At 40.7% G+C, this 20,397-nt stretch overlaps 1 protein-coding gene across 2 annotated transcripts in view; it reads right to left on the reverse strand.

Annotated features, from left to right (window-relative positions):
- The window catches only part of ATRN (attractin), a 158,242-nt gene that overhangs the window by 93,351 nt on the left and 44,494 nt on the right, over positions 1 to 20,397 (reverse strand). For both annotated transcript variants that reach the window (XM_074865423.1, XM_074865424.1), the window contains exons 4-10: positions 16,256 to 16,384; positions 14,062 to 14,267; positions 12,018 to 12,186; positions 10,557 to 10,647; positions 8,355 to 8,598; positions 6,711 to 6,894; positions 4,534 to 4,688 (exon numbers count right to left, since the gene is read on the reverse strand). In XM_074865423.1, the coding sequence (XP_074721524.1) occupies positions 4,534 to 4,688; positions 6,711 to 6,894; positions 8,355 to 8,598; positions 10,557 to 10,647; positions 12,018 to 12,186; positions 14,062 to 14,267; positions 16,256 to 16,384 (1,178 nt within the window). The remainder of the gene's footprint in view (positions 1 to 4,533; positions 4,689 to 6,710; positions 6,895 to 8,354; positions 8,599 to 10,556; positions 10,648 to 12,017; positions 12,187 to 14,061; positions 14,268 to 16,255; positions 16,385 to 20,397) is intronic.

Below are 20,397 nucleotides of genomic sequence, written 5' to 3' on the forward strand. Positions count from 1 at the left end.
CAAACCAGTATCACTGAGAACAGAGACTTTTTTTTTTCCCTCCATTGCAATTATGTTCCTAGAGGGTAGATACCCATGTTTTTAAAAATATTTTTCACTCATCATAGCTTAAGGATTTGTGGTTGTTTTTCTCTCTTAATATAATGTGAGATTATTCCATCTTTTTCTATTAGCATAACATTTTTAAGTTCTGCTTCATTTTTTACTCGGTTTCTCAGGTAATTTCTTCCTTTAGGCAGCATGAAAAAAACCAACCTAAGAAACATATAACCCACTGAGCAAAGGAACAAAAGCAGGAAAAGTCAGTCCAATTCAGATCACTTAAACTTCATAAAGTGAATGGGATCACCTCGGGGACTAACATCCCAGAGGCAGTTGTATGCAATTTATGCAATTAAGACAGAAAAGTCAATCTGCTGTAAAGATCTACAGAGCCCTCAAATACTCCAAGACTCTTTAAAACAAGATAAAACTGTTGTGCCATGGACTGAACCTCAGAAAAAAAAACCCACAAACTCAAACTAGTTCGTAGATAAACTAAGAAGGCAAAGAAAAACAACCTTATTAATCTTTTACCAAATTTAACTGCAGAATTGTTGTGTAAAACAACTGGTTCTAAACTCTGCTCCAGCAGAAACTTTTGTTCAAGAGTTCTGATAAATAAAAGACATAGGACACAGTTGGTTGGATTTAATACTTTGACAAATTGTGATTTTGAAGTTTATTTTTAAACATGATTTGCTCGATTTTCAAAGAATTTAACCTAGCCCAGCATCACTCCTGAAACAGGCATGTATGGTTCCAATTTTTAACAGGAGACTTCAGCAAAATTGGACAGCAATTTGCGATTTTTCAGCCATCAAGTTGTGAGTTATGTGAGGCCAAGATACATATTTTTCTAGATTAATAGAAGGCCTGGAATGTTTTGCTTTCTAAGCTTCTTTCCCATTTTTAACTGAAGATCAAGTATTGGAAAAAACGAATAATTCTGAAACTACAAAGAATCCTCTCCTTCCTGACTTATAAGTTAAGCCAAGCCTAAAATTTACAATGCACAGGATTTATTAAATATACTAATCAAATAAAATACATATACTATGAAAACATCCAGCCTCTTTCTATGTTTGTCATCAGAACTGAGTTTTTGATGGGATAAATAGAAAAGCTTAAACTTCTCTCCTGTGGGGAGAAAAGATTATATGAGCATAGCCTTTACATGAATATTTCATGCTGAGTTTTGTAAAAAAACAAAACAAAGTTAAAACTTACTTAGAAATTATAAAGAATGGTTACTTAACCCACAGTAACTGCATTTTGAGACAATCTGCCTGTGAAGTTCCCATTCTTGTTTTAGACAACATGTAGCAACGGAGTGGCTGCAACTCCCACTCAGCATCTTTGATGCTGTGGCTTATTGACAGGAAGAGATAGAGGATTAAACGAGGCATTTGTCCACTCAGAGAAAAAACTGCTGCAGAGCAGGAAACTCTTCTACAGTAGCCAGAGAGACCAATTTGGGGGATAGGAAGTACTAACTAGACATTGCAGTGTGCAGAACATAGGAAAAATACCGTGAGACTGCTCTACCCAAGTGTTCACCCAACCTGAACGCCAACACAATCCAAAAGTTTGTCCTGAGAAGCAACATGAAATGCACACGCACACAGACAGCTGGATTGCTATCCTGAAACCTTCCAAAACAGGGCATTATCTGGACAATTTGGATTGAATACGCCCCAACTTGGTCAACTGGAGGATAAAAGGATAAGAAGCATTAATGCATTCTCAGATCTACCTAATCTGCTAAACCCCCAGAGAAACTCAGCACACATCTCAGTGACATCTGTTTGCATCCCACACACACACAAAAAAGAAGGTTATATCCTCACAACACTCAGTGCATGTGGTCTGATTATTCAGGAATTTGAGGAGAGAAAAAAAGAAAAATTTGATGAGGTAAATAAAATGAGTTACTGCAGAAATAAGTTTTAATGGCAAAGGTTAAAGAGAAGCCCTAGGTTTGAAGTCTTTATTTTAGACTGTATTTTAATTTCAGCTTTCTCCAGTCTTCCAACCATCACTAAGATATTACCTTCATCAACAAGATGTTAAAAGTGAGCAAATTAGCCAGACAGCATACTATGAAATTATGGAGTAAGACAGCCAGTTACTAAGCCTCTCCTCCGAAGGCACTCTGCATCACCTGACCTTGCTGCTTGGTTTTCTCCTGGGTAGCTCAAGTCTTGGGAGCATTAAGGGATCAATAACAAACACATAAGCACATTAATATTAAAGTTGTGATAGCCATATCCACATATAGTGGCACGGCCACAACAGTCCTCGGTATTTTTTAATTGCTGTTACAGAATCACAGAATCATTCAGGTTGGAAAAGACCCTCGGGATCATCGAGTCCAACCCTCAGCCCGACTCTACAAAGTTCTCCCCTACCCCACATCTCCCCACAGCTCATCCAAACGGCCCTTAAACACACCCAGGGATGGGGACTCCACCCCTCCCTGGGCAGCCTATTCCACTCTCTGACCACTCTTGCTGGGAAACATTTTTTCCTCATGTCCAGTCTGATCCTCCCCTGTTGCAGTTTAAAGCCGTTCCCTCTTGTTCTGTCACTAATCACCTGTGAGAAGAGACCAGCACCAACCTCTCTACAACGTCCTTTCAGGGAGCTGTAGAGTGATGAGGTCTCCCCTCACCTTCTCCTCCTCACACTGAACAGTCCCAGCTCCTTCCATCGCTCCTCACAGGATTTATTCTCCAGGCCCTTCCCCAGCTCGTTGCCCTCCTCTGCACTCGCTCCAGCCCCTCGAGATCTCTCTCATATTGCTGTCTGTTACAGGGGTCATTCCCTTCTGCTTCCTGTGATTTTAAGTCATATCCCTGTGGAATTTACAACACTGTACAACACTTCCCCACAGTACATGGGTTTATTCCCATGGAGACCAACACAAACATGATCAATGCAATTCCTGCAGAGATCATGCATGAAGAACCACCAAGCAGTTGTTTCTGCTGTGACACTAACGATCAGTCAGCACCCTAACGTATTCCTGATGGTGCTCCTGGTCCAATGGGATAAAGCAAATAACGCATAAGGTGTCCTGCCATGAAAAGAACAGGAAAAGTGGTCTTTTTTCCCTGGAAAAAAAGCTGCTTTTTCCAGGCTGAGAGTGTCTGCCCTAAGAAATGAGGGTACCCAGAGCACCAGAACACTTCTCATCCCTGTCATGTGAAGGGCAATCAATGCAAGCTCTAATTGAAAAAAGCTCATAAGGACTGGGCAGATTGACTACAACACTTATTTCATGTAACAGTAAGCTGCCTGTTAACTAAACTGCCTCACAATGAACATAATTATTGGCATATTTTGTCAAATTAACGCAATTTGTGTTTTACACCTAATAGACAGCTCAGTGGATCAGGGAAGACAGCAAAATGTAGCAAGAATAATCTATCACTATTGCTATCAAAGTTTAAAATAATTACTCTGTCTGTGACTGTTGAAATTTTAATTCTTCAAGAAAAAACTCAAAATAAAGCTAGCTAGGAGCATACAGTAAATTCCACAGGGATATGACTTAAAAATCACAGGAAGCAGAAGGGAATGACCCCTGTAACAGACAGCAAAATGGCACCAGGATGCCAAGCCCTGCTGCTGAAAGTAATCCATTTGCTTGCATATTCCTTTCACAAACCAGGAGTGACATCTCAGTGGACAGTCACTCCGAGAATTCAGGTTTATGTGATAACTTCAGGGAATCAATCACAAGAGCCCACATTTAAGGAATTCTGAGAGCAGAAGGTAGAATGTGATATGAGTACAGAATGGTGTTTTTCTACAGTGTGAATTATCTGGACGTGCATGCACCTTCTTTTATATAATTTCATCTTTTTCTTTTCTTCTTAAATGCACTGTCTCTGGACTCCAAATTCACAAATAAATGCTGCCCTCTTCTGGCTATTCAAACTCTTTGAAATCCAACCCTTCCAAATAAAATCTAATCATTTGGCTTTATTGTTAAATAGTGCTTATGGGGATATTTATGCTTATAAAGCACACATCTGAACAATCTGACATTACAAACAGCACAGCCAAACAAGTCAGCCAGCCTGCAGTTAAAGCAAGGGTGTGAAATGCCAGTGCATGTAACTGTCCTAACAGCCCTCATTTTTGATAAATCACAGATTAAAACACACTCAAAATATCAGGATAGCTTTATGGCTGAGATGGTAGAACAATATGTCTTCTGTTAAAGAAATAAGTTTTAAGGCCCAGGGTTGTGTATAAACTGTTGACCAAATAACTGCTGCTGTATTTGGCTAGAAATCACTGCACCAGCTCATTTGCTTGGTAATGTGTAGCAAGCTAAACGAGCCTCTCCTGATTACACATTCTTCTGCAGCATGCTTAGTAGTGTTCAGTATAATAACCCCAGCATGTAAATTAGTCTTCTTGAAGACAGCTCTTCCTGACTCTCTAAGAATTTTTTTTATTATTATTTCTGCAAGAACTTACCAATATCATACGCCATAAAATCCGAAGAAAAGCACTTGGCGCCGTGGCTCATGGAGGTGTCATTGTGCGTGTTTCCTCCAAACACCAGCATGGTTCCACTCATTATCACAGCCGTGTGCAAATAGCGAAAGAATCTACTGTCTTTAAGAATAGTCCTTCAGAAATAAAAATACATTGAAACTGGTTAGGACCTGGCAAAGACAAAATAATCCATAAATCCAAGCTGAAGGAGGTTTCAGGATGCAGGGGGGAGTGGGGGGATAGTATTTAACTACTTTTCCTAATGGGGTATTTAACAACTTTCTTTCCACACTGTTCCATTCCTCCTGTAATTTCATTGTCTCATCTTCCCATCTGCTTGCCAATTTATAGGAGAAATATAGCCATGAAAGCCTTTTCCCAAAGCTATGGATCTTAAAATCATCAATTTTTTCCCCAGGGATTATCAAGTTTTCACACTAACTGGGCTTTTGAGCACAGTCAGCTAAACCTGCTGATATGGACACTGCCTGGGAGGACTCCAATGTTTTACAGTAACTCTACTTTTATAGTAACCTAAAGAATTATTTCAAACTGGGCATCAACTGTTGCTTAAAACTAACAAACTGATTTTAAGGAAATCTATGCAGCTGCTAATAATGGAGCCCTGCAGCTTAATACCTGCAAAACTCAACGCCTCATCCATGACTGAATCATGGGAAGCATTAATCATACTCCCCCCTGACCTCACCTTTAATCAGGAAGATTAATGGCACTGAACACAAAGGGTCACCCTTTGTAGAATTTCCCTACTATTTTGAGAGGGTGGGACTGCAGGAAAATCCCGACACGGCTGTGTCTGTGTCGCAGGCAGCGGTGTCACAGTTTGCAGGCTCTCCCACCAGGTCTGCACAAAGCAGCATCCCCAACACAGTCTGCACTGAAGTCCTGACTTTCACAATGAATTCATTCAGCAAATTAGGGACCTGTTCCTAATGCACGAGCTGTGGTATCGCAGCACACGGGGGCTTTCTGAGCGTTATTCGGTCCCTGCCAGGACTGTGAAGCTGCCAGAACACCGGAGGGAACGTGGGGAGAAAACACTTGCCAAAATCCGGGTCAGGGGACTGCTTTTTTGCCCTTTCATCAAACCACAAGAGGGAGAGAGGGCCTAAATTACTGAAGAATTAATAAAAAAAGAGTCAATGGCACCAAAAAAAATTATAGATGAAGTATAGATAAAGATGAGCAGACACTCCTACGCACCTCGCTGCAAGGCGACTGTTCGCCTGCTCAGACAGTCCTCTCGAGACTGACAAAATAAACGCGATGAAAGGAAGTTGGTGCTGCAGCAGTTTGGAAGAATATTGTCACATTTGTGACATTTTCTGCCTATTCAGCCAGATTTGCCCGCTCCACGGCTGAAGTGGAGGATCAAATGAGCCCAGAGAAGAAGCGTGGTTATTACTGCATGTACAACGGAGCAGGAAGGAAGGTTTTTGGAAATTAGTCACTAGTTACTTTACTCATCATTATGGACTCACAAACAGTTTTTGCAGAAATCCAAGCTATTTTAAACTCTCAAAAAGAGAAATATGGTGACTCAAATTTACATGTGTAAATTCAAAAGATCAGTCTTTTTGTCAGGAGCCTTTAAAAACAACTTTAAGAAAAACACAAAATTTAGGAAAATCTATTTCACCTCTAAAGCTCAAAGTTGTGAAGTTTTGGCTATACCTTTTTAATAAAAGTCACCTTTGGGCCGAAACAAATGACAGAAGATTTCAGCTTAAGAAATGAATGTTTCAAGCAGTTACAGAGCCAGAAGAAAATGGGGTTATAATAGAAATTCTTTTGTGGTCTTAACTGTAGAATGAATTATCACTCACTTGACTGCAGTAACTGCACTCATATGCACAGTCTGTACCGCTGGCAAGAAAATCCCATCAAATATTTTTCTTTTCAGCTTTAATACAACAATAGATTAAAATGGATTTTTTGGCTTGTTCACGGCCTTGATTATATGTGATTATATAATTCTCTATTCATAAAGGGACATAAAATAACAGATACAAGAGCACACTATCCATCCCGAATGCAGGTAACTACATACTGCTGTACCATCATCAAATACCGCATCTGCTTGTCCACTACAAACAATAATGATGGGGGGTTACAGAGGAAGAACAACTACTTACCACATACGGGAATCAACTTCATATTTGTACAAGTCATCTGCTAGCCTGTATTTGTTGGCACTGAATGCTTTGTAACCTCCATGGATATAAATCGATCTTGTATTTGGGTCATAAACGCTACTGTGACCATACCCTCCTTGCACCAAAGCTCCACTCGTCTGTAGAATGTTCCATGTATTTGTGGCTGAGAAATGAAAAATGCGAGTGACAGAACATGGTTAATTTATCTCCAAATATCAACAAATCTGGTGATGAAACAAATTGGGTTTCCCTTGACTCAGATCTAGACACTGTCTCTATCACTTCATATCCAAAAATATTCTCCTTCAAGGAGTTTGTTGTCAAGAAGTATTGTCAAGTATTTTTAATTAGACCAGAAATATCTCTTCTACAGTCACTTATTACATTTTGCAGACAAGCTAAGTAAATGAGAGATAAAAAGTACAGAAATAATATACTGCATTTCAGTGACATGAAAATGCCAGCACCATGGCTTGATTTGGAATGGTACCCAAGAGCACTTTTATTTTATATATATAAAGCCAGACAGCACTGAAGCCAAGTTAAGTACGACTGTGAAGAACACTGCAGTTAAAAACTAATATGTGATTAATGGTCCTATATCTCACTCACTAAAATAACATTGGTTTGAAGCACTCTAGACATAATATAATGGCAACTGAAACAAGAATGCCGAATGACACACTGATTCTCTGTAGCAAGTGCAGAATGAAACCCTACACAGGCTTCCTAACTCCAGGGTGGATCAGGGCACACAAAAGGCAAAGGAATTTAACAGTCTTCAAGATCACACGTGGGAAAAACAGAACAGCAGAAAAACAAATCACTGCCCCACACATCCTGCTTTTCTCTAGCTGAGAAAGAAAACTCGCTCACGTGGATGCCAGAGTAAGCTCCAGTAGATCCTCTGGATCAAGGTGACTGAAGGACAAGGATAACAGGTCTAAAGTGCAGGCAGGGCCATTACTTCTGACAATAACCAGCACATGCACGTTGTGAACTTTCTGTGCTTAACTCTACCTGGTCAGTGGAGTACGGGACATGGCTCCAGAGGGCCGTTTCAGAGCAGCTAAGTTAGGTAGAAGTTCAGTTCATCTGGAGAGCTGGTGACACTGGAAGTCTCTAGATCCTAATATCTGAATTTGGACTATTCCCAGAGGTATGGGGATCGGATCATATCAGAGAGATGGGAGTCCAGAAATTCATTGCCTGTTCCCCTAAGCACTCACTACTGGGGACAAGGGTATCAGGTTAAGCACACATTCGGTCTGAACTGTTACAGTCATTCTTGTATTTGCAGGATACAAAAATAATTTTGAAAGTGTTTGCTTTGTCAGAGGGAGAGAGGAAAATTAATCTGAATTGTCCCACAGTTATCCTGCTTTGTCTCTCAATTACAACTTTTTTGCTTTTGGGATGTAAAAAGCTGTATAAAGGTGGAGACACGTGGCTTCCTGCTCACTGTCTGTTACACAAACACTGGAAGTTAGATTTAATTTCTCGTAAATACAAAGAGAAGGAGAAGATATCTGTCTTTGTTTTGCTATATGAATATGGATCATTTAAATATTTTTCAAACCAACTGTTAAAAGTGAAGTGAAGGGTAGGTAGGGCCCCACTCACCCAGGTTGTATTCCTGGACGTTGCTGATATAGCCATAAAGAGGACAGTGCCCGAAGATGACGAGCATGACGGCGCTGTCGTCTCGCAGGGTGACAATGTGTGCCGAGTGGCCAACAACAGCGTACTGCTCCTTGGCTTTGGGGGCCGCTTGAGTCCAGGTCTGGGTGGGAATGTGGAACACCCACAGCTGGCTGGTGACGTTCCCCGTCGCATCTATTTTTCCACCATACATGTATATATCATCCTGAAAGAAGTTAGAGGTAAAATGAGGCCAACGAGTTTGGCATTTAGGAAACAGCCAATACATAAGTAATGAAGTTATTATATTTTATCTTCTCTCAGTCTAAGTTCTTCTCCTCTCTTAAGGAGAAACATATCTCCTTCACCAGTCACGTTTGATATGAAAGCACCCACAACTGCCAGGGTTTCTACCCAAGTCCGTAATGTCAGAATACCTTCAACACACACAGAATCACAGAATCATCTTCATTGGAAAAGCCCTTGAAGCTCCTCCAGTCCAACCATGAACCTCACCCTGACCGTTCCCAACTCCACCAGATCCCTCAGCGCTGGGTCAACCCGACTCTTCAACCCCTCCAGGGATGGGGACTCCCCCCCTGCCCTGGGCAGCCCATTCCAACGCCCAACAACCCCTTCTGCAAAGAAATACTTCTGACCCTGCCCTGGCGCAGCTTGAGGCCAACTGACCCTACATCAGGGTATGGAGGAGAAGGGGTGCCTGGGACAAGGACTGACCTTCAGATGACAGACATCAACATTTAGGTGGCTGTATGCTAGCTGAATGTCTAAATATATATAAAAATTATAGTGAAGCCTGGAGATTAATTCAATGGATGAAAAGCAGCGAAGGTGTGCCTACTTTTGGGTGAGCTGACCTGCTCTACAGATTTCACTACCTGTACTGACTAGGTCTGTTTTCACTACAATCAGAGCTCAGAGGCCCCCCAAAGGCACCTAAAGTTAGGCACCTGAAGTCAGGTGATTTAATAAGCAAGCTGAATCCCTCCCATAGCTTGAAAATGCAAACAGACAAAGATAGCTGGGAAGAAAGGCAGCTATGATGGAAATTCCTCTCTGTTTGTACACTAAAAGCTTTGCTTTCCAAGTTAACACACTGACAAAAAATGAGGACCCTTTGGATAGCCAGCATAGTTAGACAGGATTTTATTAATCATCCTGTAAGAGCTACGTTCCAAAATTCTATCCAGTTTCCTTTGTGGGTTTCTCCAGGCATCTCAGGGTCAGTCATAAATCCACCAAAGTGTGTAGCGGAGCCCTGTTTCCCTCCTGACAAGGCTGTAACCTTGGAAAGGGAAATTCTCTACTATAGCTGGTGCTTCTTGGGAAATTCCTGAGAGCCACTGCCCATCACTGATGGCAAACCCACTTATCATACCCTACTTTTGAACAGTTATTTGCAGAATGTGCATCAAGCCCTCGCAGGTAGGAATTTCCATCCTTTCAGGTTCTTCAAGTGTTCTGTTTGTAAACGGTGCTGTATGGAGGTTTTCAAGTGTTTAGAATTATGCTTTATATAGGCTTGCACTGTGATGAGCTAATTAACATTCCAAAACCAAAGGTCAGTAAAGGACTAGCTCGCTTCCTCTTCGAAGATTTTGCCATTCTGCTCTCACGTGGCCTGCACCCACAGAAAGACATGCAGGTGAAAAATGAGGTAAAACATAGTCAAATCCACTTGTCGTTTCAGGTGCTGGAAGAATAGATTCACAGATCTACTGCAGAAACAGAGCAGGCTCCAAAAATCCCTAATTCATCAGCTCTGCTTTGGTGCCCTGGACAAGAGAGCTCATAAATATTTTTATGTGGTCTACACAAAAGGCAGCTGGGGAACCAGCTGAACTCCAGCAAACTCTAGCCGTCAGGCGTGTCTTGCAGGCACAGACAGCAAGAAGGAAATAATGGACTCACTGACCTCAGTCAGCCTTAAAATCTCTGAGAAAAAGGCAAAGAAGGAACACACAAGCAAAGGCACTACAGACTTCCCAGGATATCAGTCCAAGGATTCCCTGGAGTACAAGTACACAGACTGGGCTAACCACAGACAAGCCTTTGAATGAGAAATGTTTCTCCCAAAGCAAGACTGATCTGTGGAAAGGGGGGGGCAGGGGGGAGAAGGGGAACACAGCTGGGAGGTGAATCTGCAGCACTGAACTTGCTCACCTTATGTAATGCCAATGAATGACCATATCTCATCTCTACAGAGTTCACAGTGTTGTCCAGTGGAAGCCACTCTTCAGAAATAAGATCATACCTGTATAATGAAAACTGAATTAATTTCCCAAGTAGATATTAAAGTTGAGAATATTATTGCTCACCCTTTCTGGGATTTGTGGGCAATTATTGAACAAAAGTCCTAGACACCAAGATTTCAGCACGCACAAAGCATGCACAGACTACTCATGGATTAAAAAAAAAAATCCAGTCAAGCCTGCTCTGTTACTTAACGTCCATGTATTGATTTGCTTTACCCTGAGTTTTCTTTCCCATGCAAAACCAAGAGCTAATGTATTGTCTATTAAGCTATGACAACTTACACCACACAATCCAGCTGAAAGAACAGAGAAAACTTTACATTAAGTTCAGATAAGTTCCAACTACTTGATAATAAAACCTGCCAGTGTTTAAACGGCACTTTTTAATTATGTCTTTGACATTCAAGAATATTTTTTCTGTGAACTTGAAACAAGATAAACCCTTTTCCCTGAAAATGGCCTGTGGCTTTTTAGATAAAAGAATGAAGTATACTCGCCAGGCTTACAGACTTATATGATAAAATAATCTCTGAAAAAGTGTTCAGTGAAGCCACAGGGTATCTGTTGAAAAATCAGGCATGACTTTGAAGGAGCAAATTGTGGATGTAATCAGCAACTATTATAGAACTAAGTGTGCATTTTTGGCTCCTCTTTAATTTCCCCTACAAGAACTATTACCTCTGAACGTGAGTGCAGAACACACAGCTCTCACTTTGGTCCATGAAAGCGAGTTATGCAGGTATCCCTGGAAAAATACCCAGCTTTTGCCTAGATCTGCCCAAATACTATCAAGCTCAAGAGGAAGCTTGAAAAGGTTTGTGGGTTTTTTTTTTTTAATGGGGGATTTCCATGAGGTACACACTTATTATTTTATATCTTAGTTACTGTTAAATCTCCTCAACTAATTGCATAAATGTCATCATCCTAAATGCCACTCCCTGTTTGGTATCGATGCATAAATATCCACAGAATCAGTATATATTAATTAAGGAGCCAAACACTCTGATTTCACATAGATATAAGGAAGGGCTAATAACACAGAAGCAGAACTATCCTCTTTGAATATAAGGCCACATATAACTTAGAAGCTAGCCTAGAAATATATAGTGAATACTTAAAATGCTGTCAGAAGCACATGAATCAAAAATTCACTGAACATCAGGAACCTTACGCTTTTTCTTTTCCAAAATTAGCACCCCTTAGCAGCGTTTTTCCACATCTCAAACACGAGTCTAAGTTTTTATCACTGCTGTTTTCCCCTGGAGATGGAGTGTAGGCCAAAGCACAGCATGTCGGATGGCATTTTCTAAAAATAATTCTCAAATCTAAGTTCCTCTACTTAGACTTTATTATCTGGGTTTATACTCACGCTAAAACCTTCTGAGAGTCAGAATGATTGAAGACATAGCCTCCAACAATCCACATTTTATTGTCATGGATTATGGTTTTGTGAGATGCTCTAGGAAGTTTTGGAAGAGAGTATTCCTCTCGGGTCCAAAACGACTGGTTTGCAGGAACAGGAATTGAACAGCCAGGACCTGGGGAAAATAAGGTTTAAAAATTAAGCAGATTTTTCCCAAAGCTTCTATTTCAGCTAGAGGTCAATATCCTGCACCACAGGTGACAAAGATGGTGCACAGCCAGCTAACAGGTGAAAGCTGTGATCCTCAATTCCTTGCCCACACCAGCAATCTGTGATGGACCTGGTGTGCCATCTCCCAACCGTAACCACATACTTCAAATTTTAAATTGTTTTCAAAACTAAAAAGCAGTTCCAGACTAGATGAATCGGTGATGCAGCAAAGCAGACACTCTGCTCTGTTCTCCCTCACAGTGATTACAGGGGGGCAGAGTGCAGACCCCTTCCCACTCCACACTAAGAGGGTATCTACCAGCACTTTTTTCTGTGAACTTGAAACAAGATAAACACCTTTCCCTGAAAATGGCCTGTGGCTTTTTAGATAAAAGAATGAAGTATACTTGCTAGCTGCCATGTGCCCACAGAAACCCCAACACAACCTAAGAAAGCTTCAGGACATTGGCTCAGCAGCATGCTACAAAAACCCAATGGTCTACGGCTATCTTTCCCTCTCTCCCTCCCCTCCTCAGCAATATGTTTTTGTGAATTGTTCACTTCTTTTTTTCCTATATTTCTGCTTCTCTTAAACCAACTCTTCCACTTCACAGTTCCCTGTGACGTGGCCAAAGAGAAGCAGCAAGGTCTCAGCAAAGTAAAAAGCTGCATGGACGCTCTCCCTTCTGCTCAGTGACACCCATCCACACACACAGGGTTACTACAGACAACCGAGAGCACAGAACCTGCTGAAGAGGCTCAAGCCTTCAAAAGGGAATAAGTTTATCAGGACAGCCTTTAGGCAGTCATAAAAGAGAATCACTGTGTAACAGAGATGTGGTCTTGACTGTAAGAGACAGTATCTGCTCGCTCTTGCCAAGTTTCTGCCAGTAGTATCTTCAGTTCAGGAAAGCAGACTGGAATCAGGTTTATTACCCTTAAAAAAAACCCCTCAGTTTCTGAGGCAAAGTGAATATTTTCAGATGTAAAAAAGCTTCAGAATAAGGAAGCGGAGGGAGAGCAGCTTGCATCTCATTCTGCTATGGTTTGTTTTGGGACTTTTGGAGGCTTATTTTGGTGAGTTGTTTTGGTTTGGGGCCCCCCCCCCCACACACACTAATCTGCTACAGAAATGAAAGACAGGGAAAAAACAGAGGTAGGCTAAAAATTGAGGAAACGTAAGTTTAACGTTGCTGTCAGTGCACAACCAGACTCCAGCAAAGCATCAGGAGGCACTGCACTGCGTAAGGGATGTGGCCTTCCAGCCCTGAAGTACACGTGGCTGGTTTTATATCCGAGAGGCAGAGGTGCTAACCTCACTACTGGGTGCAGCCTCCTTAGGATACTCCTCTTGGGTTCCCTCCGCAGTCCCTAACGCACTACCTGGTTTTGCAGCAGAGCTGCCAGTGCTGTAGCTGGTTGTATTTCATATCAGACTAATTCTTCCACGTCAGCGTACCTTTGCAAAGGAAACATGTATGTTTGGTCCAAGCCGTTGCTGACATGGCAGACCAGCACACCTCGACATGAGAACAAGGCATTTTGTGTGTTCAGAAATGTTAACTACTGCCACCAGGCTCAAATGTGCACAGGAACGAAGTTTAAAGTTTTTACCTGGTGCCTGCACACAAACTGCTTTGGACGGTAGCACCGTTGCTTTTAAAAGCATTTGTTACAAATGGACTATGATCTTTTGATATGAAAAGCTAGATACTCTGTTCCTAATCAAAATGCTAATACTTGTCAAGCAGAACATTCTCCAATACTCCCAATTTAAACTGGAAGAGCCGCACATAGAAAAAGCATCCGAGAGCTGCTCTATATTAATCAGGAGACTTACCTTGCCAGCCTGCCGAGCACAAACATGCCTTAGTATCATTAACGTTGCAGTGCCCTCTCTCAGGCGCCCCACAATCATCTGTGCAGTAGGGAATATCACAGGCTTCTCCCTTCCAGTATTTGGCACATTCACATTCAAGAGTGTTGCTGCTGTTATTGAGCTTGCACTCTCCTCGGCCGGAGCAATTATTGGGACACATATTGAAACTGGGAACATCAGGGAAAGAAGGTTTGTCAGTAATGAAACAGATTCCCAAGCCGTACCTCTTATTAACAAATACAAGAGTGATGTTGAACAAAAGATAATAGAGCTGTTTGTTAACACACAAATCAACAAGAGCTGCTCATCTACAACCCGGTGTGATGAACCTGTAGAGATTTGTTCTCTGCCTGTCATCTGCAGAGCTGCCTCACTTAACGAGTTAAACTTACAACTCCTCTGAAAAATTATCAATATGACTTTTAGCCATTTGTAATGCAAATGAATTGCCTTAAAACGCCCAACAGTAAATGGAGAATTTAATCAGTGCTTAAGGCTTTTGTGGTGTCTGTGCAATTTATACTTAAACTACTCACAATTACGTGCTATTCTGGGATCTGCTTACCAAGGGAACATACTCGAGATGAATCCCAAGCCAAAGATGTGCCTGTTTTGAATCATTTCTGATTTTATAATATCTGCAGTGTAGCTGAGGCAAAACCAGACACATCCTCGGTGAAGATCCAAATTCAGAGACCCTATTCATTTCCAAATTCCAGTTTATGCTGGTGTATCAACCAGTATAACTCACAGATGGGGTTTACTCCCCACTATCCTCGCTGTCATGCGACAGGTTGAGTCACTGGCTCCATGGCCATAATTTCACAAGTGTTTGTCTAGTACCTATGTTCAGTAGTAACTATAAAGACTGTTAAACTGAAAAAAAATGAATATACCCTTTGATCTACTCTCTGCAAAAATGTTAGGAGGAAACCTAATGATCAAAACACATAGAAGAAACAAACCACAAAACAGTACTTGAAAATTGTTTGAAACTATCAATAAAGTGAAGCATTAAAGAAACATTAAAATATCTTAAAGGAACTTAATAAAGGCAGATTATTCTTTACAAGAATTGTGCAATACCGACAGCTGGCAGGAGATGGTGTCATGGTCTATGGGATCAGCCAGACTTTGAAAATGCTACTGCTTCAGCTGCTGTGTTTCAAGTAACTTTGCAAAGGCTCCTCATTTCCTTCGGGAGCTTTCAAGGGGTGCTGGATGCCTCACATTTTTCAAAGAATCCACTGTATATTTATGTGCTTAATAAGGATGAAAGAACTGAGACTGGTATTCAAAAACTAAACACCTCATTTTAAGGAATTTTAACCTCTGCAAAAAGTCAGTTTGTGATCAAGGACTTTGCAGCTAATTTTTTCGAAAGTAAAAACTTCTAAATTACACCCAAATTAAAATCTCCCAGTGCAATGCAAACATAATTTGTATCTGTAGGAGCAAAAAAATTCAAAGCCCATGATCCCCACCAGAAGCAAGAAATTCCATCTCTGCCAGTAAGTCCACATTGAGATCATTTAATTCAAAACAAAACCTTTCTAAAAGTCAATGAATTAGGGAGTACCCTAGAATCTTTTTTTTAAAAGCTTACCAATGAGGACTAAATATATGTCAGCGAACAGAAAGCATCCACCTATATATAATAGTTAAAATATGAACCAAAGAACATAACAAAACCACTCTAGACTAAAAATGAGCCAGATTAAGCAATTCTGTCCAAGGACTGAATAAGAAAGGGCATCCCAAAGAAAACTTCTTGAGGATCCTCAACAGTAGGTACAGTCCAGGGTCCCAAGGGAAATGTATGTGCTTATGCAAAAGCACAAGAGCACACACATGCACAAAATACATCAATTCTGGTTGACTGAATATGATCAAATAATCTAATAACAAAATAAATAATGTTATGTCTTTTTGAGCAAACATTTGCCCACGCTTACAACTGACAACTGAAGTTAATGTTGAGCACATTACAGTTATTAGCTGTTGCAAGGGTATAATAAAGATAAAAATCTAAATTCAAGTATCTACTCATAATTACATGCTTCAGTGGCAATTGCTTATTTCAAGACAAAACTGAGAAAAGAGGAAAACTCCTTTTGCTCAACCTGCAACATCACTTTGGAGTGGTACTACTTACTTATATGTGATGTTAAACCCTGTTAAATTATAGGCAGCATCGCTGAAGAAATGCAGAAGGGCATATCCAGAAGTAGCTACCACTTCTGGTACTGTTTCATTGCTATCTTTCTCTGGAACAATAAGACCACTGGAAAAGAAAACAAACAAAAAAAAAAAACCACCACCACAATGTTAGAAGTGAAATAAAAGGCAGCAAAGGAACAATAGTAAATACATCAGTATTAATAAAACGATTGAAACAAGGTATTTATTTGCATCTATTTGAAGTATAAGGCATTTGCATAATCATCACTTCCATAGAGCAGTGTTAGCAGGTTGGTTTTCAGCAACAAAACTCCTTAAATATTCAAAAGAAAATGTCTCGACATTGTATGTATACTCAACCAACCCTCAAAACAACCCATTCTCAAAGGCCTAAGAACCCTCAAGACCTTCTCAGAAAGATAAAACCACATTCTTCAGGGACCAGTTTATTAAGCCCTCTTGCCTGGCTTAATTATCTGCAATACAGTGGCCATGTTACTGACCAAGGAGTGGAGAAAAATTAGGATATTGAGGCTACCCAGAGTAGCATTACTGCTGCCCTCGCTGCACGACCTTGGTCTAGAAGAAGGAATGGCTGCAGAAAGGAATGCAAATAGAAAACCCTGAAGTAATCAACTTGGCTTTTCTAAAAGAAAAATGTATATTAAAAGTGTTTAACCTGAGTAAACCTGAGGTTGTCTAGAATTCCAGTTACTATTACCAAAACCCTACTTTCCCTCACTTATTATTCTGCCGCGATTTAAACAGGACCCACTCATAAAACAAGGTGGCATGTTTGAAAACAGAAATTACTGTGTCCCAAAAGCATAAAACCTGCTGTACTAAGCCAAACTAAAGGTCTGCCAAGTCCAGAATCTCCTCCTGACTTTGGGCCACAGCAAATGCTTGGGAAAGACTGTGACAAATAAAGCAAGTACAGAGCACTTCGGCAATGTGTTATCCAGCTTCCAGAAACCCACAGTTCAGGTGCTTTGACCTGGAGAATGCCCCCAAGTCAGCACATTTAAATAAACCATTCATCCATGCTTATATCTGATTCCTTTCTCAACCATTTATATCCTTTTCACCTGGAAAATCTGCAATGGTAGAGAAAGAACTTACACCCACTTTACATCCACTGCCTGATCATACGCCGCTGCCTCTCGGGCTTTTTCTTTATGAGAAGTAAGTACAATCACCCTTACTCACCATCTTCCTGCCATCCGCTTTTTCATGAAGTTCATCTGACTCATCACATTCACATTTGTTGTCCTTTCTGTCCTAAAGGGCTCTCACACTCACTATTCCCACCTCATTCATTACTTCACACTTCTGGTCACCTCTGGCTGTTTCTCTACACCCTTTCAGGTTCTGCTAGATCCTCTAGCCTTTTCGTTTTCCAGGGGTGGTGGAGAGAAGCGAGGATGGTGGGCAAGACTATTTACAGTATTTGAGACTGGACACAGTACAGATTCATATAATGATCTGCCAAAATACCCGGAGTAAGCTGAAAAGGAGACTAAATGTCTCTTTTCAAGAGTAACTACTACTTCCTTACCTACTGCACAAAATAGTTTCTGTCTGGAAGGGAATGTTTATTCTTCTTTTAACAGAAGCCTAACAACAACAAAACGAAGTCAATTCCTCCCTCATACAAAAGATGTAAGAGCAAGCATAAATTTGAAGTCTACTGAATTTATTTTTTTAAAAAGCCTTTATCTAAGCAAAGCACATTGTCTACCATGACCCATTCATAGTCAGCAGTTATTTTCTCGCACAGAATCATCTTTCCCCCGACCTCAGTCATATTTTCAAAGGCTAAGTCAAAGCTTTTTGAAAAGCAGAGACTCCAAAGCCCAGAGCAGAGCTTGTCGGGCAGGGAACCGAAGGCAGCTCCGGCAGCAGCTCTCCTGGGAAAGCAGCCGAGCCTGGTTTCGTGCCCTGCGACTTCTGAATATCCGAGGGCGCCGTCGACTAAAAAGCAACGATGAAAAGAATTTTTCCCCCTGAAAAGGACTTACTTTTCCTCTTTTCAGTTCTATTCAGAACGGAAAGCAAATGCATTTGAAGAGAGTTCCCTAGGACAGGGTAAATGAGTTTCTACACCCGAGGAAAACACTCACAGCTATCCACAGCAACCCATTCACATCGCCTGTAAAGCACTTTTTTGTGACCTGAATTTTTCTGTCCCCACGATACAATACAATGGTGTGCTCGAAGAATAACACAGACACCCAGTGAGCCTTTCCAAAAGCTTTTGCTATAGAAGTTGGGGGTGTTTGCACCAAGAGTAACAGATGAATGCGTTACCTACAGCAGGGCAAGTCTGCAAAGTGTACAACGGCCCTTCCTACAGAACAAGTCTTATTGTGGACAAAAAGATATCCTTGATTTTACCAACGTGCCATAAAAATGCTGTAACCTGATCCCATGTTTTGGCTAAACAGCTCCAGCACGTTTGCAGATACCTAGCTCATTAAATAGTTCCTCATGAGAAAGCCAATTATTTTTTCCTCTTTCGGATCGCAAGGATATGGGATTAAAAGGCAAAATTCACTGCCTTTTTCTCTGTGTGAAAGAGGCGCCTGCTTCATTCTAAAATTTCAGACTTCTGATCTGAAGATCACCTCTCCCAAAAGACCATCTCCCTCAACACCAAAGAACAAAAAGTCTAGTAAACTTCTCCTTGCTATTTGGTTCATATTCTTCTTTTGTAATGCAAACTGTAGGACAGTATGTCTCCGCCACAGGAAAACAGACATCTGAATATAATTCAGGGTAAGGCAAACTACAGCTCAGGGACAAGAGAAAATTCCTTTGTTCTGGTTTATTCTTCTTTGGTCTTATTCTTGCAGCACTTATCATTGATATTACAGAGCAATCTAACTGGAAAGCCCTGGAGAGGGAAGAATAATGGCAGCAAAGAATAAAAGTACAGAGTGAATAGCGGTAGTGAGAAAAGAAAAAAATCCCCCCCAATAACCTTTCCTAATAAAAGGACTAGCACAGGACAATTATTTGTTTTCTGTTGGAAATCTTGATTTTGGGATTTGTTTAGGAAGAATGCAAGTACCTCTGTAGCAGATGCTCTCACCACATCTCCCATTTGCTCCTTTCTTTCACTCTTTTTCTGATGACTTGCATGTAAATGCACTAAAGAGGACATTATGCCACAAGCTTAAAACAGCCTGATGAAACTTAATACTTAGATTGTATTTTCTTTCAGAGAAAGCCACAAAGAGAACATAACACAATGAAAACCATCAGGTCCTTGAAAAGTTGAACCTCAAAAAATGGGAATAAATTAGTGTATGTCCAGCATCATTTTGAATAAACCAGCAGAAACAGAATTTACATTATCTGCCATGAAAAACAATCCAATAGGCAGAATCAGAATGATAAAGGATTATGCAAAACTTCCTTTAAACTACAATCCAGAATCTCTCAGAGACTCGACTCTGGCCAAGATTAGCCTATTTCACAATGTACCGCTTTATTTCTTTTTATAAGGTTTCAAAACATTTCGCAATCATCACTACTCCAAAGCAAATAAATACTCCTACTCAGCTAAGCTGTCCAATTACAGCATTTTGTAGACATTGCAAGGCAAACCTCTGTTCTGCCCTGAAACAACTTCTATTTTCTGTGTGCTGGATTTGTAGTCTGTGGCAGAATGAAAAACAATACCTAGGAGACTCAACTCCTCCATCGTTTTGCAAACCCCACCTGCCTTGCTCTCTCCCCTACACCACAGAAAAATGGGAATTATTTAAAACACAGGGTATCTCCTCTATTACTTTTCCTCGATTTGCTATGTGAGCATCATGGTGATGGTGTATTCATTATTTTCTCCTGAGACACAACCTGCCAGCGTGGCAGAGATCAAAAGCATAAGAGCAGAAAACAGTCAAAAAGGAAGAAGATGGGAGCCACAAAAGGAAAGGGTAAAAATGCAGAGTACAGATCACAAAGAAGTGAAAAGATAAAGGTGATTCTGAAAAAATCAGTAGTACACTAGCTTCTCAATCTATCAAAATGTAATACAAAACAATTCTCCTATTTTTTTAAATACTTTGATCCATCTGGACACCCATGTCTGCAAAATGACACCATTTC

The sequence above is a fragment of the Strix uralensis genome, chromosome 4 (genome assembly GCF_047716275.1).
Source record: "Strix uralensis isolate ZFMK-TIS-50842 chromosome 4, bStrUra1, whole genome shotgun sequence".
NCBI lineage: Eukaryota > Metazoa > Chordata > Aves > Strigiformes > Strigidae > Strix > Strix uralensis.